General features: G+C 39.0%; 2 protein-coding genes across 2 annotated transcripts in view; one reads left to right on the top strand and one right to left on the bottom strand.

Annotated features, from left to right (window-relative positions):
- Positions 1–18,409, top strand: part of SNX16 (sorting nexin 16) — a 153,885-nt gene extending 135,476 nt beyond the window's left edge. Inside the window, exon 11 of the mRNA XM_063299431.1 lies at positions 18,379–18,409. The gene's annotated coding sequence lies outside the window, so the exon portion shown is untranslated. The remainder of the gene's footprint in view (positions 1–18,378) is intronic.
- On the bottom strand, positions 16,023–26,224 carry LOC134494325 (fatty acid-binding protein 5-like). Its single transcript, XM_063299434.1, has 4 exons — positions 26,101–26,224; positions 23,808–23,980; positions 16,411–16,515; positions 16,023–16,257 (listed from the first exon to the last, which is right to left on the bottom strand). The coding sequence occupies exons 1-4, from the start codon at positions 26,177–26,179 to the stop codon at positions 16,207–16,209; spliced, it is 408 nt and encodes a 135-aa protein (XP_063155504.1). The 5' UTR covers positions 26,180–26,224; the 3' UTR covers positions 16,023–16,206.
- Between the last annotated feature and the right edge of the window lie 805 nt (positions 26,225–27,029).

Raw genomic sequence — 27,029 nt, 5'->3', positions numbered from 1 at the left:
ACCACTACAACACTGTGCCTACGACCCCCATCCCCTCAAGCTTGTCCAGAAGGATACTGGAGTGTGATGATTAAACAAGTTAAAAAATAATATTTGCCCTTGCATCACCCATTGTTGTTGGTCGGTTTGTTTGTTGGAAAACGGCCACTAGCGCTCACCCAAAGGCTAAGTGTGACACTTTGCCAGGAAGAAGCCATGCATCCCTTGAAACATATGTCCCTGGCATATAAAACATCTGCATTTGTCAACTATCAAACATATTCAGAGAAAAGGAAGGAAGGAGGGAAGGAAGGAAGGAAGACTGCCCTTTGCAAGGATCCAGATGCCTTCCCTTAGGAAGCACTATGGCTGGGAAAACAAGGCCTGTAACTTGCTTTTGGATTAGTGGAGCCACTGTAGCATATAAAGCTGTCTGGAATGCTGTGGCATAAATTGGGGTGGAAAGGCTTTAGGGCTGGTTGTACCTTATTTGCTTGCTTGCACTATTTAGACTTCAGAGTAACACCTCTCAGAGCTATGTGCAAAAGAGTAGCTCTGGAAGGTGCACGTAGAGATGACACACAAGGTCTTTCTGAGTACATGTTTAGCCAAGGAACTCGTTTGCAGTACTAGGATCCAAGTTTATTCAAAAAATCTTTCCCATTAATCCTGCTTTTTCCTACCTACTTCTCTTCCCATATTAGACAGCAATCTAAAAGTGACATTGGAGTATAGTAAAGGTAAAAGTTTCCCTTGACATTAAGTCCAGTCATGTCCAACTCTAGGGGGCAGTGCTCATCTCCATTTCAAAGCCGAAGAGCCGGCGTTTGTCCGTAGACACTTCCGTGGTCATGTGGCTGGCATGACTAAATGGAACGCCATTACTTGCCAGCCGAAGCAGTACCTATTAATCTATTCACATTTGCATGTTTTCAGACTGCTAGGTTGGCAGGAGCTGGTATGGATAGGGTCAATTGCAGAGCTTTTCCAACATGGAGTTGACAACATGGTGTCTGTTGGTACCAATGTGCCCAAAATCACCTTCCTGGATGCCTACCAAGACATCTTAATTTTTTGCAGATTATTTTCATACCCCATCCCAAGTATAATATAGAAAGATGGCTTGCTGCAAAGGAAAACGCCAGCCCTTAATATTGCCTTGCTTGTTGTTTGTTCATTTGTTTGCTTGTTTTAATGAGAAATCTTCTGGCCTACACTGGTCCCACCAAACTTCCTTTGGAGATAAAAATGATGGGAGGCTACAGCCCATTTCTTTTTTGGAAGTTTACTTACCTGCCCAGAATAAGAAGACAAAAGTAAACAGGGGTACCCTAGGAAGCTAGAAAGGCAGAAAGGAACAATCTTGCCAGTTCTCTTCTGGTTGTTATTGGCTACACCCAACATGGCAAGAAGCTTGGGAAAAGGCAACTGGCAACACCTTCCAAGGCAGCAATTTTGAAAGCATCCACAGAACAAAAAGACAACATCCCTAAGATATTTTCCTCCTTGTAGTCCCCATCATCTCCAGGAGTGTTGCTCTCCCTGATTGGTACAGTATAAGTGATATGATGAAGTCTGTTCAGATCAGTTTGGCAGCTGGGTTAGGAATGTGAGCCTTTATCAAATCATCTGCATCCTAGCCCCTGGCATATGTAGGAGATTTTCCTATCTAAAAGGGACCAGCCATAGAAGCAAATAGGAGGGCAGGAGAAAATTCCCACTCCAGAATTTGAATCTTGGAAGGCAGAATATAACACTAAAGGGAAAAGTTAAGAAATCTGAGTTTGTTTCAGGAACCATGAAATTGTATCCTAATATGATGAAAATGGATTTTAACTGCCATCATTTTTAAATAAGTGGGAATTAGAAAATGTTGTTGATTTACTGCAAAAAGTCTGGAAATTGGCTATTAGATTCTGATTTATGTTCTACTGTTCTTGATATATGGGTCTGAGTTTATTTGTGACACTTATGAATATCAATATGTATGGACTTCAATTATTCCATTTCTTTCTCTCTCCGTGTTGTTCAAATTGGATACAGCTGTAAACATAACAATTCCTATCTCATATTATTTATCATGAAATGGCCAGTAGTGGTAACCTGTTAACAATTTTAGGACATTTTTTCTGGTAACAAAATACAAATACAAGACTTTCCAAAAGAGACAATGTGGGAAAAAATTATATGTAATAATATGTTTCAAACTGTCTTTGGCTGCAGTCTTTGTCAGATGACCCCCCTGTACCCCCGCTCCCCATATGTCTGTTAATGAAGTTTCTCATAAATATTTTCCAAAGCAAAACTAAAATATCATTTGTTCAACTGAGATATTACAGAATTCAAGCAACCCCTTATCATTTCAGTTTCCGTTTCTGCTTGTTTGCATTTCTTTCACTGAATTCATTCTCATCTTCCTATTTTCTTTGTACTTAGCCCCACACAATACTTAACACAATATTCTCTCTTGACAATTAAAAACATTTTCATAGTATGTGCAAGATTTCTTTAATGATATTTGTTCTCCACTCACAGCAAGTGGGGAGATATTGTTACATTTTATTTTACTCCATTATCTCCCAGCATCTCCACCCCATTACAACGTTTGGACTTGCCTAATGTAAGGCTGTAATTTCAGCTCCTGCCCTTGTCAGATCTGACAAGACTGAAGGCATCACAACTGCATGCTGTTATTATGTCTGATGTCTTCAAATTATCTGAAGAATTGTCTGATTCAGCAATGAAATTGCTCTTACTTTACTGACCTGACTCCTGCATTAACAGCAAAAAACATTGAAGATGAGGAATGTACATTATTGACTGATAGATAGAAAGAGATAAAAACAATAGTATGATTTCAACTTTGAAGCAAATAAAAAAAGGCTCTATTACTGCTTCCATGTGGGTATGTGGGTGGGTATGTTGCAGGGAAGCAAGGAATGTTTCTTTAGATGTATGTGCTGGGAGGTGTTGAGGTAGATGCTGGTCTACCTCAGCAGGTAGACCTCAGGAGGTCTAGCTGGACCTGTTATCTGCCTTGACTTTGTCCATTACCAGTTTAGGTCATGCCCACAAGCATGCATTTCTCCCAAATCACTGGCTACCAAATGAAAGAAGATTCCCCATTCTTGGACTAAGGTATCCTTTGTTTGATCAGTGTTGTCCTGGTTTCATTTTGCCAATTTAGCAATATTTACTAGGGAATGAAAGGAACACTGAAGTAGAACTGTTATGTGCTATCTTTCCCCCAAAATGGTACTCCCCCATTCTGCCCAGCAAAAGATGATTTGCTGCAGAATTTAGTGATGACAGAGGTGTTAATTAAGTATGGGAATACTGCTAGAGGTTTGGATATCCATACTGATTACATTCAAAATCTAGAAAAGTAGATGTGATCTCTAGACCATTAGAGGGACACAGAGAACAGATTGCCATATAAATCTAATGAGTTTAAATGTGTTTTGGATAAAATTACTGATAATGGATTGATAATAAATACAGTGAGATTTCTACTGCATTGGAGGCGTTCAATTAGCGGTTGTATAGCCATCTGTTGGGATGTCCAATTTTTACCTGGCCAACTTTGCCTAGACTTAGAAGCTATGCAGGGTTGGGCCTGATTGGTACTTGGGTGGGAGATCTCCAGAGAATATGACAGCTGTAGGCTAGACTGAAAAGTCCAAAAACATCCTGGAAGAAGGCAATAGCAAACCATGTTGGTATTGCTGCTAAGAAAACTACATAGATATGCCCAAGAAATCATCAGAAGTTGAGCTCAGCTTGAAGGAGACTGTATATTTACAGCAAGCAAGGGACTGGAAAACAGGACCCCCTCCAATCTATAGTTTTAGGAAGAAGCATAAAATATCAGATACATCATTAATTCCAAAGAATATAGTTACCATGTATGGGTTTTGTTGTTGTTGTTTTTAACCTAGGATTGCTACCAAGTTCTTCAAGTATCTGTTCCTAGTTAGTTAGTTGCCAATTGATTATTCTTGGAAACCTACAAATAAAATATGGCTGTAGAACAATTCTACCAAATTATTCAGGGGTGGGAAATCATTAAAGTACAGTACAATGATTTTCATTTCCCTTTATAAGAAAAAGAAATAGGAGATATAGACTATATTTAAACTTGCTTCTCTCTTATATGTATGAGAGCCAGTTTGGTCTAGTGGTTTAAGGCACCAGGCTAGAATCCAGAAGACTGTGAGTTCTAGTCCTGCCTTAGGCATGAAAGCAGTCTGGATGACTTTGGGCCAGTCACTCGCTTTCAGCCCAACTCACCTCACAGGGTTATTGTTATGGGGAAAATAGGAGAAGGAAGGAATACTAGGTATGTTTGCTGCCTTGAGTTATTTATAAAAATAATAAAGGTGGGATAAAAAAAAGAGTGAAATGAAAATGAAATGTAAGTATGATATCTTTAGATCAGTGTTTTTCAACCTTGGCCACTTTAGATGGGTGGACTTCAATTCCCAGAATTCCCCAACCAGCATGGGAGTTGAAATCCACCCATCTTAAAGTGGCCAAGGTTGAAAAACACTGCATTAGATAGAGACAATTTTGTTATAGGCTCAGACTCATTTCAGCTGTAATGTGATAGTCCCAACTGAAGAGGGCTGAGAAGGGTGATTGTGAAGTCCTTTGGAGATCTCTACTTCACTGACATAAGGGGCATCTTGAAGACATGCTTGAAATATACTTAATATGCCCTCGGAATGGAGCAAGAGAAGGATGCCAGTTGCAGAGGTAATATAGATAATTTTGTAAATAGTTATAAAGAAGGAGAATGGGAAAAGTCACATGCTCTTCCTTCTTTTTTTGCTGGGATGAGCACTTTGGGGCAACTTTTCACTTGTTTCAACCAGAAGAATTGCTCTGTAAGTACATTGCTCTGCCCCTCGAGAGATTCACCTCTCTCCCATCTATCCATACTCAAACACTGCAGAATGGCCTTCCAAGAAGATGGGTAGATACATTTTCTCTATAACAGGAGTGAGTCACCAGCGGCCCTGTGCTGAGCCCCTTTCTTTGTTGCCTTCAGAGCCATGATTTCTGAAAACTGGCAGTCCTGCTTTCAGCCATTGAGGGAGGGCATGAATAACAATATTATTTTTATTTTGTTCCTCATCTTAGTGACAGAAAACAGGACTGCCAGTTTTCAGAAATCACAGGGTTTTTCTTTTTTTAAACTAACATAGTTGGCTTTCTTTCTCAAAGCCAACTTTGTCCATAGGTGTGGTCTTACAACACTCTGCAGCCCCCTTGCTCCTCCCCAGAAGTGTACCCCTTGGCCATCAAAAGCTGGCTCACCCCTTCTCTAGAGTAAACCGCTTCTCCTCTTGCACTGGCTTGAAAAGACAGTGATTGTCCAAAGGTCTTCCAGTGGTCTTCAGTAGTTAACATGCTTATTTCAGCATTCCTACTTTTCCACTATTTTAACGTATATTCCAACATATCTTCCAAACAATTTAGAGATTGTTTGAATTTGATGGGATCTATTCTGAGCAAATGTGTTAAGTCTAGGTTGGTGACAGTTCTTTTAGGGATCTTCTACTTCTCATATTATATCATGAGAGCCAGTTTGGTGTAGTGGTTGAGGCACCAGGCTAGAGACCGTGAGTTCTAGTCCTGCCTTAGGCACCAAGCCAACTGGGTGACCTTGGGCCAGTCTCTTTCTCTCAGCCCTAGGAAGGGGGCAATGGCAAAGCACTTCTGAAAATCTTGCCAAGAAAACTGCAGGGGCTTGTCCAGGCACTCTCTGAGAATCAGACAAGATTGAACAGTTAAAAAAAAAACTTCTCATAATTGTATTGTTGCTTTTACAATTTCCATAACAGCATATGTGTAGCGTGGTTCAAAACCAAAATTGCCCAAATTTCCTAATTTCTCTAGAAATATTTGCCCCTTTGTAAAATCATATATTCTACAGTGACCATATGTCTTTTATTATAAAGGGCAGTCCTTTATTTCAGAAAGCTGTCCTTTAGATTTATTTTTCAAAAACTCACTTTTGTCCTTTATTTTGGTCATTTAACTTTTACTGTACAAATGATACCACTTAATGCACAGTCTTTCACATTCATGTGAAAAATATGTGAATTGAATTGTCTCTTTAAAATAAATTTACATACACTGTTTGATTTTAGATATTTTTAATAGAATATGCATTTTTATTTAAGTTTTTCTTGGTTTTGCTCTTGAATTTTCCTTTGTAAAGCAAAGTTACAAACATAAACAATTACCTTTTTTTATCCTTATGAACCTCTTTCAGATTTGCTGCTTTTTCAGGTTTGTCCTTTATTTTTTCCAAGAAAATATGGTCACTGTATATATTCTAGATGTTCTCTGTAGATGTTCTAGTATTTGATCAAATTTTGATACTGAGTAACCCTGACACCTAGTGGATCCAACTGAAATCCACATAAAATTTTGAAGAATAAAGAAGCAGAAAAGGAAATAAAGATGTAAGAAAAACCTTAAAGAAAGCATAAAGAACATCAGTATTGTAGACCTTTTTTTGATGACAATATAATGATGTTTGCTCTCCCTTTACCTATCCACCCACTTATATTCATCATATTCTTGAGCAAGTATTGCTGCTAAGATAAATGCTTTCCTAAAACATGAAGATGCAACTGAATTTAGATATACAGTATTGTCAGTCACTCTCTGGAAAAGAGAAATGCTGAATGTGTAAAAGCAGAAGAATGTGCATTGAAAAAATATTTTTGCTGCATTTCTACCTAGTTAAATTTCATGAATAAATAATAACAATGGCTATATGTGTGGTGGTTGCTGCCCCTTAGACATTCAGCTATTTCATGTCACTGAAAGGGAAACCCCAACAACTGACTGATGATGCTACAACTCTTACAGGGAGGCACAATTTATTTGAATGCATTTTGGAGCTTAACCAATCACAGAAAGTACCGAGCTAAAGTCATTTCCATTTTTCTAATTATTGGATCAATATCCTCACCACCAGTTGGGGGGAGTCACAAACTACAGTGCCCTCTTCAGGATTTGACAAACATTAAGGCAAGTTTTCTAAACCTCCCTTCTTCTATATTGTTTCCAGATTAATTTTCTAGCTCAAAGTCAACATTTTGTGCTCTAGCAAATCACATCCCTATTGTGCTTGTGGGATGTCACATGGGTCATCTGATTTCCACTTCCTTCTTCTTCTTTGGCTTGGGGATTAACAGACTCCATTACCTCATGGGGAGACATGCAAGCAGGGGGGCTGCAGAGTGCAGCTCCTTGCCCTTTTCTATTCCACACAGAAAGTGTCTACAAAGAACCAGTGATGATGAAATGCTTTCTACTATGAATCTACTTGTATCTATATCTACAGAGTAAAAATAAGCTATCTCTATTTTTCATCTAACTACAGTGTGAAGACTGACTTTATTTCTGAACATAATGAAGCTTAATGTGCAAGTTCCCTTTTTGGTTCACGCTTCTACTCTGCAAGATTGCTGTTAGCTGCTTGGAGTTCTTTTATTAACCTTTAAAAACTCCATCAAAACCATCAGAAGCAGAAAACTAACTAAGAAGGCAGTTTGACCCTGGAATAACAAAGGAGAATATTTTAAAAAAGGCTTCAGTTGGGGGGCGTGTCAAAAAGGTCAAGATGACAGTTACAGTAGTACAATAGAAGCCTGCTGCAACTATCATCTTGACTTTTTAAGCCTCCCCTGTGGACATTGCTGGTTTTAAAGGGGTACTAAAATAGGAAAAGAGGATGGCAAGAAAGCTGAATGAATTATTTGCATCTGACTTTACTGCAGGAGATCTAGGGCAAAACATGAAGCACTAGAAGATAAAAGGAAAATAATGATTCTCATGGAATACAGGAAAGATGGGAGTGGACTTGGCAGGATTGTGATGGGAACAGTTAGCTAAAACATTTGGTTGCTATTTAATCAAATGTGCTAAATCTTCTAATGAGCAAATCTAATGAACTTCAGCTTCAGTGTACCACCAAGGTATTTTATAAGGCAGGGGGAAAATTAAAGGCTGGTGAGTTTAATGTCTTCCCAATATATTGGTGGAAAGCAGCATAAAAAGATACATTTACCAATAAACACTGAGTGGTTTTTTTTAAACTGGCTCCTTATTTTCCATCTGAATTTCCTTTAACTGTCTTGAACAAAAATCAAAAGTAAGTTCAAAATAGTGTTATGTCAATCAAAATAACATCCTTTATTTTTGAATAAATATTTTTAGAAACAGGAACTATCTAACCCCAGATATAAACAGGAATAATTGTGTATGCATGTGTGTGTATGTGTACTTTTACATGCCATGTGGATGCAGACCAGGGAGGTCCAGGGGAATCAAGAAACTCATGATGGCAAGAATGACCATGGAGCCCTGATCCTTTTTATGTGACACGTGTAAAAAAGGATGGGACTTCAATCATGTTGTATTCACCATCTTGGTTTTTTTTACTGCAGGAACTACAGTCTGCAAAGCACTGAATTCTAACAAAATACTTATTTTAAAATGTTGGAATTATCAGGGATCAACTCAGCATTGTCTCATAAGCATAAATCATGTTGTATTCACCATCTTGGTTTTTTTTACTGCAGTTCCACGGATACCCCAGTACATACAGGGGAGTGGGGGTGGAGGGGTGTCAATTTTTTCTATGCAAAGTCTGAGGGAAAGATTAGACCTACTCTGTGCATTAATTTTGATCAAGTCACTAAGTATTTTGTTTTCTTGGTGAAGAAAACAAACAAATGGGTTGCAGAACAAATCAATCCAACATTCTCATTTGAGGTACAAATGACCAGGCTCAAATTACAATATTTTGAACACATTATATGAAGACCTAGCTCTCTGTAAAAGCCTATAATGCTGGGAAAAGTGGAAGGAAGGAGAAGAAGAGGACAATCAGCAGCAAGGTGGAGAAACTCAGTTACAGTAGCACCATTGGAAGAGCTGAAGGACCAGGTTAGGGACAGATCTTCGTGGAGGAAATCTATCTATGTGGTTGCTAGAGTTGTCACCAACTTGATGGCACATAATCAATCAATTCATCACTGTGCATTTACAATAGAATAAAATACAATCCAAAAGTGAAGTAACTAGGTAATACATCATTGAAGAACCTAACTTTCATCACCTGGCAGATAAGACATGAAAAACTGCATAGTTTAGAGTTGATGCAAAACTAATTTTGACAATACCATTGCCATGAATTTTAGCAAATCCTTCATTCAAAAACAACATCCATAGAATAATATATAATCCATTCTGGATTAGAAACCTTAAATGAGGCTAAGTTTAAAGGATGTTATACAACTCCTGAAAAACTACTTCTGTGCCATAATGAGAATACCCAGGAAAACAGCTATTTCAAGTGAGGTCTGTGTAAATATTGTAAAACCTATGAAATGGCATTGGCCCCAATCCAACATAAATATCCTTGCTTTCTCTAAGTGCTTTCTCAGCCCAAAACTATAGTTACTGGATGTTAATGAAAAAATCCAGTAATATGATGGTTACGTGTCAAGTATAAGGACAAAAAAACACTTAACCTGACTTCCTTTCCTGGAACAACAGCAAAAGCACTTTGCCTAAGAATAATAATAAAAAATAGACATAAGTAGTTAGGTGTTTTGGCAGCTACCCATTCCTTTCTGCCATGAAGGCAAGACAAGGTCCTCTCTTTTCCATTCACATATCTGAGTTCTGTCGTATCTATTATATTTCTCTTCTGTATGTATGTGTTTTTTTCTTCCTTGTGGAACAACTTTGCTTTCACTATTTTCAAGCTTCTTATTTTATTTTTCTCTCTCTATGTCTGACTGACTACAGTAGTTTGACAAATGATGGCTTACAGTAGATGTTGAACAGTCTGAGGTCAGTATTACAAGAGACACCATGAATGAGTAATTGTTAGGCAAGATTATAGTTACAGTCCTGTTCAGCATTCCAGATATACAAAGTTCTATACCAGCACTCAAGGTTCAGAGGGATGAGATATGTTGTTATCAAGTTTATGCAGAGGATGGGATTTGCACATATCAGACAAGGCACAGAAGCATAAGGATAAGCTGACAGAGAAAGTGATATAACACCTTATTGGTCTCAGAATCTTTTATTGTGGAAGGGCCATCCTCTACTCAACATTGTTGGCATGATTCAGCCCAGTTTATGCTGGCCAACCAAGGAGCAATAGCCTAAGCAGACTATTATTTTGACGTTGCTATTCAAAACAATGTGGCACTCTCCAGCTGTCTCTCCTTTGATTTTCAATGCAGCAGCAACATGTCACAGGTAGGGTGGGATCTGGGTCAATCTAGAGTCAGTAATGAAGGCACTTGGTTCTGCCACATCTTGGTGTTACGATGTGGTTCCTTGAAATTAAGTTTGTTTTCTACCTCACCAGGATGTTCCTCTGCTTTTTCAGATTAATCTGTTTCTGAGGAAGCCATGACCAGCAGGATAGACAGGAAGAGGGCATATAGCTTCTAATCCTTCCTTTGCCATTGCCTATAATGGGTGCATCATTACTACCCTGGGCAAGAATAGTCTCCCATTACTATAGGCTTATGTATTATCAGATCCCCTTGCTATATTTAGTGTTTGTATGATCACACCTTCTCTCCCCCCCCTGGAATAGGATCTCCACCAATCTGGTAAATCAGTACCTTGTTTTCTTCTCTTTAAACCCCAGTTCATCCCCAATGCATTATAAAATGGATATAATCACAGACATCCATGGGGAGAGGGTGTTGAAAAAGTCAAAATGGTGGCTCTGATGCCACAGCATTCTTCTTGACTATTTTAAAATCTGCCCTGCATACCCCCCACCCTGCATATAATCTCTTCTGTATCTCTTCTGTATCTGCCCAAATTATTTTACTTTACTTTAAGTTCATAAAGTTGCATTAGAAGATAAAATATGGCAATGGGTGCAGTTGTGGGCTTTATCTGGAAATCTGCTAAATAAAAAAAGGCAAAGATAAATTTTTGAAAAACAGGGAGGCTACAGGGAATGTGACAGTTTGCCTTCTGCTAAATTAGGGATGGATTTGCCCTTACAATTTTCATGCTATCACAAAATCAACATTTTTTAAAAAAATTGCTTAATCCTATATTAACATGTCCTATACCCTTCAAAATACGAAGTAAAGTAAAGTAGCAATGAGTTGGCGGAATAGTTCTTTGGATCCAAGAGAAAGACACTATTTGAAAATACTTCTATTTTGTTTTGGTTTTTAAACTGTAAATTAGAACAGCAAGGAGCAGACTCTCCCTGATATGCCATTTTAAAAAATCAAAGAGAAAACAGGAAATATTTTTTCAAAAGAGGGAAGAGATTTAAAATCAGATTCCTTACATTCTGGGATGCTTTCACATGAACTTGTGCACTGCAGTCATCTTGCCCCATGAATGAAATTTTAGGCCGGGGGGCACTGAGATTTTCCTCTGTCTGGAAACCTTCATCTCACACAAGGCGACTCTGGGCAGCATACAACATGTAATGTTTGGGTTGTATGTTTTGACTGAGACCATCTTTCTCTTGGGCAGCACTTAGTCTAAAGTGGGTTAGTTAGTCTGAGGGTTTTGCCATGTTTAGTTAGGGTTAAGGGCCTAACTTTGGCTGTGTTAAACTTTTTTTTTGTAAAAACCATGGCAGGGGGAAGGATTAAACTCTTCCTTCCTACTTGCCATGATCCCAGTCTTACCAAACTACACACAAACACTCAAATACAGATTTACTAGCAGGCAGTTGCAGTTTTTTTAAAGTGCACTTTAATGAAATGAGACATTTCTTCTCACGTTTAGGTTAGCAGCAGTTCTTTTCCTGGATTCAGCTAATATTGATATTATTTTGCAATTGAAAATGCAAGCCACCAAAAGACTACTAATCTGCAATGGAGAGAGAAGGAAGAAGGAAGGAAGGAAGGAAGGAGGAAGGAAGAGAAAGAAAGAAAGAAAGAAAGAAAAGAAAGGAAGGAAGGAAGGAAGGAAGGAAGGAAGGAAGGAAGGAAGGAAGGAAGGAAGGAAGGAAGGAAGGAAGGACCACCCTGAATGGAAACAGGTTTGAGTCATACTGTACAAAGAAACTACTGAAGGAAATCAGTGCTTGGATGAGTGATTTATTAGGTTTGGCAGCTTTCTTTGGCTAGTATATCAAACAAGTATCCATTAGTATTTTAGTAGAACCAGTAAGTTCTATTCCTGTTGCAAACTGAAGACCTTCCCATAACAATAATATAACAAAGGAACTGCGTCAACACTTCTGTGTTCTAATAAACAAAGTCTGCATTTTTGTGAAAATGTCCAAATTATATACAGGGTGGGATATATGTATAAATAAATCTGTCTAATTTTAACTGACACAGGATTTGGGTCTGTTAATGCTAGAATAAATATTTAAGTCAAGGAGTGAGATTTCCTATTAACTCTGTGTCTAGTCATGGGCATGAAGAATTCCAAAGATCCATGCACAAACTGAATTTTTATTTGATAAAATAGTGAACTATAATTGTATTTTTTTGCTACTACTACTATCCCAATTCCAGAAACATAATTACCCACTCTTTTGCCTAATTTTGGTCAGAAGCTTAGGTTAAGTACTTTTGTTTAATCTGTAATTGCTAATTTCTGGGATACCCACATACGTAGGCAAAGTCAAGTTTACCTGCAAGTTCTTTAGAACATTTTGGGGGGTACAACCCCCAATTTGCTAAATAGCTAATTAAATTCCCCAGCATTTTTTTCTACCTATCAGCAACAATAGGAGCCACTTCTCTCATGAGATGAGAGAAGGCTGAATTTCTCTCTTCTCCTTTATTGTTCCTATCTCACATGCACATCCCTCATGCCCATGGCAGGTTAAAAGAAGAAGGAAAAAGAAAAAAAGGGAGCATCACAGACACTGCCCCATTGTGCAGCTATTTCTGCCTTTCCCTCTTAAGAATGCCACAGTGAGTTGTGTGAACCAGTTCATTCTAGTCTGAAAATGCTAAATGGGTTAATGCAGTGTGTAAATCAAGACAAATGTGACTAATTTAATAAATCATGGTTGGTTTAATAAGGTAAAACAAATAATTACTTAACACTGTTAACCTACCCATCTTTGTTGCAAGGTGGATTAGCCTCAGATTTGCTGCTAAATTTATATTATTGCATATAACCACATATTGCAATACACTTAAAGAAGTATTGCAATATTTGTTTTAATCTGTTCAATTGTGTCCAATTCTCAGAGACTGCTGGGCAAGTCCCTGCAGTTTTCTTGGCAAGGTTTTTCAGAAGTGGTTTGTCATTGTCTTCTTCCTAGGGCTGAGAGAGGGTGACTGGCCCAAGGTCATGGTCTCCTGGTTTCTAGCCTGATTTGCCTTACTACACCAAACTGGCTCTCATTCCAATATACTTAATATAGTTAACATTTTAAAAAACAACAATATTGATGAAAGCTCTGAATTCAGATTGGAACTGTGGGATGGGAGTTTCATGGGATGTGGAAGCTAAAATGTTCTTCCTTTCTGAAGGTCCTAAGGGGGAAAAAAAATCAACCTTCCCTAATTCAGTTTTTAAAAAGGCTGGACTTTTTTTTTCTGTCTGCAGAATGTGGTAAACAATTTGAAAAAGCCATTACTGTGTCTAATACAGTCTTATCCTTCTTTTGCCTTTTGTAAAGAGGTCTTAAATTTGTTCTTAATCAACAGAACAAATCTGTCAAATCCTTTAATGACAATAATGACAATAATGACAATAAAGATAATTTGTTTGCTTATTTTCAACTACTCTGACCTCAGGACAGGCTAGGAGGCGAAGGGAACAGAAGACGAATTCACCAGGGCGTGGACATGTTTAACTCTGCTTTGTTGCTCTTAAGTTTCACCGTATGTCAAATGGTGTTTTTGAAGGTTTCTTCCTCCAATTGAGACTTCAGTTTCATTGTTACGCCATTATTTATTATTTTGTCTGTTGGTTAAAAGGCTATTTCCCCTCATTCTCTCTATCAGTCTCTATTCCTCAAAAGATCTCTTACATGGTCATGGCCAAGCGAGAAAAGGCCCCGAGAATAGTTGTTCCCAAATAAATCCTAGAAAAATATCAAATGAGACTTCCCTATGCTTATATGATCCCACCTTTATACATGGATAACAGTATGCATTCTAAATACTATGTTTGATGTGGTGGACAAGCAGAAATTTGTAATTCAGAACACATCTAACTTTTTGGAGCTATTCTTGAAGATGCAGGAACTGAACAGGCACACCCTTCTATATCCTGACCTAATTACATCCAAGGCATATAGCACAAAGGCTTGATTAAAATAAAGAGAATAGTGTTAGAACAAAATTCACAGGGCAATGGAATAATTCATTTCATTAGGACCAAACACTACTTTTACTGTAGTGATCTGTGCATTGACTGGTAATTGTAAATACTTCAAGAAGTATTTAAGAAGTGAACTGGTGTCAAATAGGCATTGGCTTCAGTTCACAGCCACTGGTTGCTGAAAAAAATGCCAGCCTGCTACCCATAATGAACCCATAATGAACCCAGCTTGCTATGACCTATTTGGCTATGGTAATTGAATTACAGATTGTTCTATGCTCTGCTGCTATTTATGCAGATTCAATGTGCAGTACTCAGAGCCATCTAACGTGAAAAATAATCTGTTTCTTTGTCAAATGAAGGATAGATCTGACATTTTTGAAAAAAAGGGGGGTATCCTGACTTCTGAGCATCACAGAAAATATCAGATCCTAATTCAATGATACAATGGCCTTTTGCTCAAGATGAATAATATGCAGTACATTAGATTCACTTTCCAAAAGGTGCTTTGGCACATGTACAGACATGTGTAACTCTTTAAAGCAGTTTTGCGTTCTTGGGAAAAATGCAACTGCTTTAAAGAGTTGCAGATAGATGCTATGTTCATACCTACATGTTCCTAAGCATTGTTTTGGAGTCAAATCCAAAGACCTGAATAGCTTTATTAAGTATGGTCTAGCAAAATGTACATGTTTCACGAGCCTTTGGATTGGACAGAGGCATAACTATTTAGAAGCAAGCCCCATTGGCTTCAGTGAGTTTAGTTTACTGTACGTTGAATGAGTATAAAATTGCAGGCTAAACCTTTGTCACCTAAAACCATATTATAAACCACATTAAGCATCAGCTGATCATCTGCTGCAAATTGCTCTGAGTAAAGAAACTGAAGCTTTGAAATGCACAAATCCTCCATTAATTTCAAAATAGAGGAAGATAACATGATCACTGGTGCACGGTTCTAAAATAATGTTTAAAAATGTTTATTGCCCTGGAACCATTTAGATCAAGCTCATATGGGAACAAAACACAAAGAAAACATCTGGGGAGAGTACTTAAAAAAAGATCCCTGCAGGTTTCAAGAGTAACTTTTTTTTTATTCCAAAGATAGGACTTTAATAAATAAATCAAAGCAGTTGGAATCCACTTTTGTGTGTTTAACCTAAGCAATCTGCTTTGGTCATCCGCTCTGAGCAGCTTTAGAAATAAGATTCCATGGGCATGGTTAAACTTTTCTATCAAATTAAGATTTCTGGCTTTACTGGAGACACCCATCCTTCATGGGAACTGCCTATGGTTCAAGCCCTTAAAGCTGGAGCATGTTTGGGAACAAGAAAACATCCTGCAGGCTTTTGCATTGGAATCAAGAACAAAGAGGGATAACAAAAAAACGCTGCCTTCTTCCCACGGCTGCTTGGGACAGTAGTGTGGAAATGGAACCAAATGAAAGCCTATAGTTTCTGGCTTTCAATCAGCAGACTTTCAGCTATTTGATCCACAGATTCCAAAGACCTTGTGTATCTCTGAAATTTCATAGCTTTAAAAAAGTTTTATGCCACACCCAGCATGGGTGGAAAAATTGTTTTCTACCTCATGCTTATTGTTTTAGTTGTGAATTGATATATATCACACTTCTCGTACTACTTGATTTATCTAATTTAAATTTCCTAAACTTTCTTAAAAGAGCAAGTGCAGTATTTTACAAACAACAGAGTTACAGTGTCTCTTTTGAAATTTTAAAATTTAATCACTGTCATCAAGGGGTTGAAATTAAATTGCATACAGTACTGCTTCTTCCACATGATGTTTTAAAAAATCTAGGTTAGAAAGAAAAGAAGAAAAAATATGGACTAGTCCTCTTTCGAGAATGATCTGCCACTCTCCACTCCAACACAGAAGCCACTCTCTTCATACTTTTTGGTAGACACGAGTACATTTGACACCATTCATGACACATTCCTGGAAGATAAAAAAATATATTCATTCTCTTTTTCTAACCAGATTGTTTGGAAGCAGGAATAAGATAGGTGGGTATTTATGATATTTGAGGTAAGTTACACTTCATTTACAGTGTATAGATCGGGCATAAAAGCCAGAGAAAATTCTACTTACAACTATCATTTTCCCATCTTCTATCTTCCTTGTTATTGTGGTCTCTTTGCCATCCCACTGCTGGACCTGGGTCAATACATTGTTATCATCTAAAGTGATGAGGGTCTGTAAAGGAAGACAGAATTTTGGTAGTGTGCTCCTTCATGAGTTGATTTTCAATTTGCCTTGAGGCTAAAAGGAATTAAACTATGGTTCTTATGCGTCTGATTCTGCAGTGTGGTACACAATCAAGATCAGAGGCAAACTGTTCAGGTACTTCATGGCTGTAACTTCTTTCAGGAACATTAGATTTCTTGCTTCTTCTTCATCCACTGCTTTTTGTAACATTCTGGCTGATGAAAGAATTCTGGAGAACTGACAGCGTGAGCAATGTGTGGTGTCATTTGGCTTGATTCTAACAAAAGGATTACTAAACTGTGGATTTGATATCTATTTGTTCAAATGATTATTATCCAGGGAAGGGCTTGCCTAAATACTGCCCTTCCTGCTCATACTCTGTGCTTTTCCTGAGTGACAACTTATTTCAGCCTTGTTACAAGGACATGGTTCATCTAACCATATGCAGCATTTGATCACACACTGAAGAAAATTTCAGCAGGTGCCAAATTTGTAACTGTGTGGAAAGTTCCTTTCATCAGATCAAAGGAGTACTTACACCACTTTAAATATATCCAATATCTCCAGTTCTGTTACGTTTTTTGTATTATGGTTCTCTCTAATCTAATTCTTAAGTATAGCTAGATCCAAGAATTCCACACCCCACTGACTGACCAAGATTTTTCCCCCGTGAAGGCGAGGACAGAAACACAAAACATTCTTCACAAATTCCCCATGAGAACAGCAATACCCTTGGCCATTAGTATGTAATTGGAAACACAGATATAGGTGTTTTTTTTTTCCAATCAGTGGAAAAATTAAACATTTTGTGGAGGCTCTATACAGCTGTGCATTTTTTAACTATAAAACCTGAAGCGATCTTGGTCAGTAGCTTGAAGAACAGCCAAAGACATTTTGTGCCAAAGGTGGAGTATTAAAAGGGTGCCCAGAACATTAACTATTCAAAGCTAAGTTACTACATTCTTGAAGCATCTGATCATTTCACTTGTGCTTCTGCTGTGAGAAATTATCAGTTAATTGTTCCCATGACTGGACCTGACTATGTTGTCCACATTCCTATTCTTAACATGTCTTAATCTGTCCAAAATGTGTTCTTTTGACTCATGGTAAAGTCCTCTCTGATCATTATGTTATATCTGCTCTCAGTGTTCCATGGCTCCAACTGCAGAATTTTTATTTCCATTTTTTGAACAGAAAAACATTTTAAATTTTTCATTTAAAACAATGGATACATCTGTGCTTTCTGTGGTAATCTGGAACTCTCTCAATAATATTCCATCTATTTTGTCCTGCTGTGATTGCTGTTTCTGAACTTCCACAATGGTTGAAGGGTCTAGCGAAATTAACTGTGGTTCTTGAGCCAGTAATTTTTTTTTAATAGTTATAGTAAACCAATGGAAAATTGCTTTAAATAATATGAAATTGTTTCCAATGATCTTAAAATAAGGTTATTGCTTGTTTTGCATATAATAGACTGGAGTTGCAACTTAGGAGCTGAGACATTAGCTCTATAGAAATAGAATAAATAAGTAAGCAAGTAAGTAAGTAAGTTTTGGACTTGTCCTGTTCGTGCCATATTGGACTGGATGGTTGATTTCACTCTGAATTAAAAATGCTTATATTATTCTTGGTTATGCAGGTAAGTAAAGGTAAAGGTTTCCCTTGACGTAAAGTCCAGTCGTGTCCAACTCTAGGGGGCGGTGCTCATCTCCGTTTCTAAGCCTTAGAGCCGGCGTTGTCCGTAGACACTTCCGGGTCATGTGGCCAGCATGACGACTCGGAACGCCGTTACCTTCCCGCCGAAGCGGTACCTATTGATCTACTCACATTTGCATGTTTTTGAACTGCTAGGTGAGCAGGAGCTGGGACTAGCAACGGGAGCTCACCCCGCCGCGCGGTTTCGAACCGCCGACCTTCCAATCGGCAGCTCAGCGGTTTAACCCGCAGCGCCACTGCGTCCCTTGCGGTTATGCAGGTAGTCCTTCGTTAACAAGAGTAATTGGGGCCAGTAACTCCATTGCTAAGCAACGCGGTGGTAAAGTGCAACATCATGTGACTGTGCCAGCTTATGACAGCAGTTCTGATACTTCCGTTTGCCATTGTTAAGCAAATCCCATGCGGTCATTAAGTGTGAAGTTACAACGGCACTGAATGAAGAGACTTATGACCGGTCCTTGTAGTTGTGGCCATCGCAGCATCTCCACAGTCACATGATGGCGATTTGGGCGCTTGGCAACTGGCTTACATTTATGACAGCTGCAGCATACCATGGTCATGTGATAGCCATTTGAAACCTCCATGGCTTCCCCATTGACTTTGCTTGTTGGGGCTTCTGGTGAGGATTCATGGCGAACTAGATGTCCCTAAAGGAGCAGGGATGGCACTGCGACTAAATCAACAGCCAGACAGCAAACTCTGGCCAGTGCAGTCTCTCCGGAGAAAGGAAAGATGGTTAGATCACCCACCTGCACTCCAGACAGTTGCTCTTTGTGAGGAGACTGTAGGAACTGAGGTTTTTGAAGTTGGCTCCTGAGTTGAGCAGCTGGAGTCAAGAGATTTCAATCAAGCTCACAGCTATAATGCAGTCTATATGGACCTAAGGTTCACACAAACCTCATTTCTTAACCACTTTTGGATGTAACTAATTTACAGCTAAAGAGAGATTTTCTGAGCAGCCAGATAAGAAAATTCCACTTGGTAAATTATTTTTTCTGGATTACAAAGGAATAAAGAAAAAAAAAGTTTTTAAAGGCTTAAAAACTTTTGGCAAAAAGCTTAACAAGGAGTTGGTGTAAGAAAATTTAAAACAAATAAAGGGGACACTTATTTTGAAAGATTTTTTGGTGAAAGTGCTTTTGAACAAATTGGAATTAAATTAGACAAACAAACCAGACCTGTGTAGGAACAGTTTTTGTGTACTATTAAAGAGTGCAGACAATTGGTGGATTTTACAAAACAAAAGATAAAGGTGACTTTGCTTGCTGGAATCCAGCAGTGGAGGTTGCAAATGGTGATCACATGACTGTGGGACACTGCAACTGTCATAATTGCAATCCGGTTGCCAAGCGCCCAAATCACAATCATGTGACCACAGGGACTCTGCAATGACCACAACTACAAGGACTGGTCATAAGTCTCCTCATTCAGCGCTGTTGTAACTTTGAATAATCAGTGAATGAATGGTCGTTAACTGAGGACTACCTATATATGCCTAGTATTTGGATCTATTAAGATATCAAGAATTGTGGATTTTTCAGGCGTAGGAGCTGGCTAAAAATAACAGCATAAAACATTGGAAGAAATTAATCCTGATTTGCAGCAATTGTTGATAGGTGTTGTTTGCTAACACATGAATTAATGAGACAAGGAAGAAGGTGCATAAAATATGGTCATATCTTGGGGGCATAATCTGGTTATAACAATTTATAAGGCCTTTTTTTCCTTTAAAACTATAATAAACTTAAAACTAAAACTATAATTAATAGTTTTGACATTTCATTAGATATTTATCATTTTATTTTAAAGACTTGTATGTCTTAACAGATAGTAAAAATATTTTTTATTTTGTTAATTCATTTTCTATAATGCATTTTAAAGGAAAAGATTTTTAAAAACTCAGAAGCAGTACAAGATTGGGAAAGGGCAAAGGAAAGAATGCCAAATAGGAGCACCTGCAGGAGAGGGGTGTTAAAAAAACTCAGGATGGTGGGCACAACTGTGCAATCAAAACAATACCTTTACCATGCATTGCATGTACCACATGTATATAAAAAGGGGGCAGGGCTTCAATCATACAGTTGTGCCCATCGCCTTGACTTTTTTACCCTACTGCTGATACCCATTATGCCAAATGCATCTCAGACTGGAATAACATATATCTAGCATTTCTGTAGGAGCAGAAATAGATCATTTGGAGAACTCTTATAAATGGTGGCAAGGGAAAGATCCTGACAAACACCAAATTTTCAGAAAATGGCTTTTTAATGTGAGTGGGCAGTGGGGACAGGGTAGAAGTTCCTACATCTCAGACCAGTGGAAACTTTTATGAGGATCATATTGGGCAAACATCCTAAGCCACACAGCACAAGTTCCTTAGCATCAGCCATAGATCAGACCCTTTCAGAGAAAACCCACTGAATCATTCAAGCAGGTTCTAAGACATGACTCTCCTGAGAAATATAGGTAGAGATACAAAAACATTGCAAACAAATGTCATTTTGGAAATCAGAACATCTGATTTTGTATCCCAAATCTTGTCATAGATTACAGCTTCCAGACCAGTGTTTCTCAATCTTGACAACTATAAGATGTGTGGCCTTCAACTCAAGCAAGGCTGGCTAGGGAATTCTGGGAGTTGAAGTCCACACATCTAAAAGTTGCCAAGATTGAGAAACACTGGTTTAGACCTTCAAGACGGGGCCCATTTCTGGTCTGGACAACCAGCAAACCTCTTTTAAAGAGTTGGGGTGGGGAGTATTAGGATGAAGCACATGCTCATTATCTGAACTTCAGAGTTTAGCATGTTGTATGAGTACAGCCATTGGATCAATTCATACATTATGCTAAATCACAATATGACTACTGTACTGTGCACAATACTGTACAGTACACAAGGTAGTTCTGAAGCATTTGCTTCCATTTTTAGATTAACAGTTTGCTCTATTTTCTCAGCCTGGTCAAAATAAGATTAATTTGGCAAAACCCAACAAAACAGCATAGTTCATGTATTTGGCCTGTTTTACTCTATGATAGCTAAACACAGTTTATAATAAAAATCACTTTAAATATGGTTAATCTGTTGTGAAATTGGAAGTTATGCTACAGCAAAAGAATACAATCTATGAACCCAAAGCTCATTTTTTTAGTCACTGGGAATTGGGCAGCTTATTATTATTATTATTATTATTATTATTATTATTTCTTCCTAGGGCTACCATAGCTGGGCAGCTTAAAATCCAGGCAACCACTAGCTGGCAGGGAAATACAGAAAGCTGAAACTTTTTGCTGCCGCTAGTGGTTATTTACCCTTTTGCAGCCCAGATATGGTAGCCCTCTTCTTTCCAAACAAAAGAAGTATCCATTAAGCCAGAAATAATAGAGTGGGATGCATGCCAGACCGTTTCTGTTTTCCTTTTTATAGCCTTTCTTTCTTTGCTGGAACTCCAGACTGGACATATATGGTTAACAGATGATCTCCCATCCAGACACAACCTAGATCTGGACCTGTTTAATCACTATACCCACACAAACTCATCTGCACTTAGAGTACAGATCAGCAGGATGATTCACACAACACTTGAAAGATAGCAGACTTCAGAAAACTACAGGATATAATAAAAAATAAGCCTACACTACTTAGCATCTTTGATGTATGATTTAAAAGTATTATTTTGCTTGAATAATCAACACTGAAATACATTTAATGTATTCAGCAACACTATGTACCTGATTCTGTATAAGATCTGAGCCTGATTTCCAAACGCATGGGAATGTTTTGAATAAATTACTCTTTTCTACTTCTTCCCAGGCGAATGACACTGTTTACTGTAACTACGGCTTCCTGCTCACTCACATTTTTTTCTCTGTGTGTATAAAAAAGATGACAAAGAAAAAAAAGTATTAGACCAGACATCCCCAATCTGGTGTCTACCTACATGCCTGACACTGGAAAAAAAGAAAAAGCACCATTTGGGAAGGCTTGCCTAGAGACTGTTATATAGCAACAGAAATACCACACAGAAATTATCCTCAAGCTGAACAGCCCTCCTAGTTTATATGGGTGAATCCAAGTAAAGATAATCTCTGTAAAGTTCATTCTACAAAACTGTTCTCTATTATACTTTCTTGAGTCTGAGCTTTATTTCCATGATTTTGGTTTGTTTATTTCTTGCAATGGACTTTGAAGACATACATGTATTGAGAGTAGATGTTACAAACTTTATCCCAGTGTTTTGCAAATGCACTGACTCTTGAATCTGGCCTAGATTCAGCTCAAAGGGTTAGTTCAGGCATAGCCACCAGATGCTGGCTGGAAAAATTTCAAAAGAGCACAAGATTACAGCAAAGGGATACACATATCTGTGTGACTGTGTACGTGGGAAGAGTGGCAAAACTCCTCCAGATGTGATTACTGATGAATAGAAAGAAGCCCTTTACAATGCGGTGGTACCTGACCACTGAACACATTGTCCAGAGAAGCTCTTTATTCCAATGCCAACCTCGTTATTTTTCCATATATGTTAGCTTTAACTGTTTATGGCAGTGTGGGCAATGTTTTGGTGGCCAAGAGCCTCATTTAACATTTTTGAGGGGCAGATTGCTGCAAAGCTAGGTTTTGGAAGGAGGTAGATTTGTGGACTCCTTGGTGCTCTCTGAGCTTGGTTGTTTGCTTGCAGACATTTCATTGCCCGACTAGGAAACATCTTCAGTGCGAGTGAATGTGGGGTTTGCTCCCTATTTATATACAGTAGCTTGCCCTGCCAGTGTTGGTGGGGGTGTGTGGTTTTCTCCTTGGTAGTTCCTCGATTAGGGAATTGTTTACTGCTTGACTGTTCATCTGGTGTTAATCCTGGTGTTAGTCTTTGTTTACTGGGTGTTGATTATTGGCAAGGAGGTCTTCTGGTCTTTTTGTTGTTTGCCCCTTCTAGCACTGAAGATGTTGCCTAATCAGGCAACAAAACATCTGCAAGCAAACAACCAAGCTCAGAGAACACCAAGGACCACCCAGTTCAATCCTGAGCTACAGATATTCTCTTCTATTGGAGGTAGATTTGTTAAAACAACTGGACAAATGAGTCTTATCGAAGAACTAAGACCAAATAACATCACGCCGGCCCATAAGAAAGTTTACTTGAGTGTAGATGCACTTCTCTGCCCCCTGGAGAACTGGCAGTCAATGTTGTTTGCAGTTCAAATGACAGATCCTGCTGGTATTCTGGTGAGCTACTGTTAGGCACCTGGACCAGGCCAAAGATCTTAAACTAGTTTGTTCATGTAACAAAACTCAGGAGCAACATTCAGATCAAAACAGTTCAGCACAGAGTTCTTAAAATGGGGGTAATTTCAGCATATCCTGGGGTAATGGAATAATTTGTAAGTCAAGGATCTAGTCTGGGGCTGCTGCTGCTGAGATGCTTCTGTAAAACAATAGACTGTTTTTTTGTGGGGGTAATGACATTATTCGACATCAGGAAAAGGGGACAGTGGGTCAAATGATTTAAGAATCACTGGCTTAGCGTGTCATAAACTTGGCATGCCCTCTGGGTCACAGTCTCATTTACCTGAGTTATTCGACCATCGGCTGTGTTTTCATCAAATTTTTCTGCCAACTTGAAGCTGACTTCTATGGTTTTGAAAGTACTTTCGGTTTTGATTGTGATTTGAGCATCATTCTTGGTGATGAGAAGATCCGGCTTGGCCATATTTCCTATCTTTCTCAATGCCATGTTTACACCTGCCAAAAGGAGAGAGAATTTGCTTTTAAATAGGTTCAGCCAAGCACAGTCATTATATAGACAAGTGTTTCTCAACCTTGGCAACTTTATGATGTGTAGACTGGGGAATTCTGGGAGCTGAAGTCCACACATCTTAAAGTTGCCAAGGTTGAGAAACAATGATGTAGTCACTCACACACAATTATCTTTTTAATTATCTAGCAGGAGAGGGAGGAGTTTTCAAGTGAATGAGCTTAGTGTCCTTCTCATTAGGCTTTAATTGCACTTCACCCTTGCAAAACTCCAACCTAACCCAAACTGAGGTCTATCCAGAATGAAAATCCTTCACATGGAGAAAAGCAAATTCACAGCTCTTCAGCAAGATCGAAACAAAATCTTTAAATGTCAGTATATTTCTTCTCAATTTGATCTATTAAGGCAACTTCTGGGAAAGACAGGGAAAAATCAGTACAGACTAACTACTTTGACTCCCACCAACACGGTGTTTGAGAACTGTGCCATTCCAGGATTTTTGGTTCAACAGATTTGGGGGCCACAAAATTGCTACATTTCAGATTGGCATATATTTCCTGACTGAGTTGTGGATTTTCCCAGCTCTAGTCTTAAGACAGGGATATTGGTTAGGAATGGACTTTTAGTACAGTATGTACCTTGTTTTTCCTAGTTGAGGAACATTTTATATATGGCGTGCAAACCTATGAAAATGTAGTATATTTTAATTTAAATGGGCCCCAGAACTCAGCCAATTCTGCAAAATTTTGGCTACAGTAACTGAATATTTCAATGAAATGAATCCACAAGGACAGGGGAAAAAAAAGATTCTAATAAAACAGCCAGATGGATATTAATTGTTACTCTTCTGTTACTCTGTTTCAGGAGTTATCACTGCAAATAATAAAGAGGATATTGTTAGACTCAATGTTGTCTTCTTCCTATACATGAAGTCATAGGAAACTTGCTCACCTTGGCATGTTTCCAATGTTGCATCAAACTATTTGAAATCCCTAAATATTAGAACCAGACATTCTGTTAATATAGTGCTGACTACACAGGTAAAATGTAAGGAACAGTGTAGCATATATTACAAAAATCCATTTTTCTTACTAAGGACTCTTCTTCCCTGGGGAAAGTACAGGAAAAAAGCAATTGTATTCATTTGAAGCCATCTCCCTATGCTCAACTCATTCAGTCTTCCCTTCTCTCTCTCTCATGCACTCTTCACATGCAGCCCATCTGCAATCTTTGTTCACTCAGCAGCTCCACATCCATCTGAAACAATGTCTGATTGTGTACTTGTTACTAAAAGCTATCTGAGAATGCCTTTGCAGACCTTGGACAGAGAATCCTGGCATTTTAAGAGCTGAAAAAAGAGACAAAGCTCATAATTGCAGATCCCTAGCTTACAGGCTTCTAGGAGAGTAAAATTCATTAAAGCCCATTTCTTCTTCTTCATCATCCACTGCAATCTAGCCAGACAAAACATATGCATGTTTTAGAGAAATAGGGCTGCATGCTTTCGAAGCACTACATTTTGCTTAGCAACTGAACACAATGCCAAGAATTCCATGCATGGCATACAGCATATAGCATATGCGCACGCACACAGCACAAAATAGGGGGACACTTTTTGAGGCATAGCTGCAATCAATATTTCATTTTAATCCAAAGCAGCCATTTTAAACAGACAAAGCCACCCTTCTCTTTAAAAAAAAAGGTGATGGTATAGGGTGGGGTAAATTACGCAGCTTTTAACTGCAATCCTCCAGTTTTTGGCCAGCAGCATTCAGGAGATCCACACATTCACCACAAAACTGCAACCTGCATCTTTGAATTAACAAGACATGCAAGAGTACAAGAATACAACATACACATAACAAGAAAATGTAATATCTTATATTCCTACAGAAACATTTATCCAGTTGTTGTTACTACTACTATTATTGTTATTATTGATTCCCCTACTTTTCAGCCATTCTACCCACTTTTCTCTTTCTAATGTCCAAGAGGAATCCGAGGTCTGTAGTTCTCCTTTGTGGGGAGGGGGATTCATTTCTCCAGCCTTGTCGTAATTCCCTTGCATTCTTTTTTTGACAATACTCCCAATTCCTCTCCCACTTACCCAATTCCTTCATATAATCCTCAAAACCTTCACTGGAGACCAGGCGCCATTTGCCTAAGAAAGCTTCTATGTTAGCCATTGCGCTGAGCCGGAGACGCTAAGAGTTACGCTGCAGCGAACGAGAAGACCCGAGCAAAGCAAAGCTGATATAAAAGCACGAAGTGAGGTGCGGGCCGGGGATGTCTTTTCATAGATGTCCTGAGCACGTGCTGACGGCCAGGGCCAATGGGGAAGAGCTACGTCAGCGCTGCCGCCCTCGCCTGCTCTTGCCAGAGAGAAGCTGCGGTCGGGGATGCTGGTGGGCAGCGGCGCTCGCCAAATGGTTGCTTCGCTTTTGGGGCGAGGAGACTCGCGGTGTCGCTGCTGATGCTCGGAAAGACGCCAGGATATTCCCACCGCAACCGCGCCCCCTCTCAGCGGAGAGGCTGGGCTGGGCTGCCTCAACTCTGCCGTGATTGCGCAATTGCCTTACGGAAACTGCTTGATTCCCGGGCAGCCGACTCGAGAGCGCTGCGTCTCTGCTACACGCATACTGGGCGCCGCTGCCGTCTCCTGCCCAGCTGGAGCTGGGTCTTAGCAGATCTTGGATGATCTCGAAATGCTGCCCGGCTCAGATCTGCCCGGTACCCCAGGAAAGCCATCGCTGGCAATTAGGCAGGGAAGTTGAAAAACTATCCCCGCCACAGGAGATAACAAACGGCAATTGTGGTCGTTGGTCTGTTTCTGTGGGCATCAGGGGGCGAACGCGACTGAAAGGAGACTTTATTACCGTACCTCCTCCCATTTCAGCAAGATCTCAGAAGGATGCATGAAGGAAGTCCGCAATGTAAAAGCTTTATTGGATGGAACCCCTCCCTCTCTTAGGACCAACTAAGGAGGTGACACAAAGGAATGAACAATTTGCGACCTTAATCAGTCCTCTAGGTATC

This window comes from Candoia aspera, chromosome 3 (genome assembly GCF_035149785.1).
Source record: "Candoia aspera isolate rCanAsp1 chromosome 3, rCanAsp1.hap2, whole genome shotgun sequence".
In the NCBI taxonomy this organism is placed as follows: domain Eukaryota; kingdom Metazoa; phylum Chordata; class Lepidosauria; order Squamata; family Boidae; genus Candoia; species Candoia aspera.
This window is presented reverse-complemented; position numbering and strand designations above follow the sequence as displayed.

Coding starts and splice junctions, on each gene's coding strand:
- LOC134494325 (XM_063299434.1), bottom strand. CDS start 26,179: ATGGCTAACATAGAAGCTTTCTTAGGCAAATGGCGCCTGGTCTCCAGT. Junction 23,981..26,100: donor GGATTATATGAAGGAATTGG/GTAAGTGGGAGA, acceptor TCCTTTTGGCAG/GTGTAAACATGGCATTGAGA. Junction 16,258..16,410: donor AAGATGGGAAAATGATAGTT/GTAAGTAGAATT, acceptor TTTATCTTCCAG/GAATGTGTCATGAATGGTGT.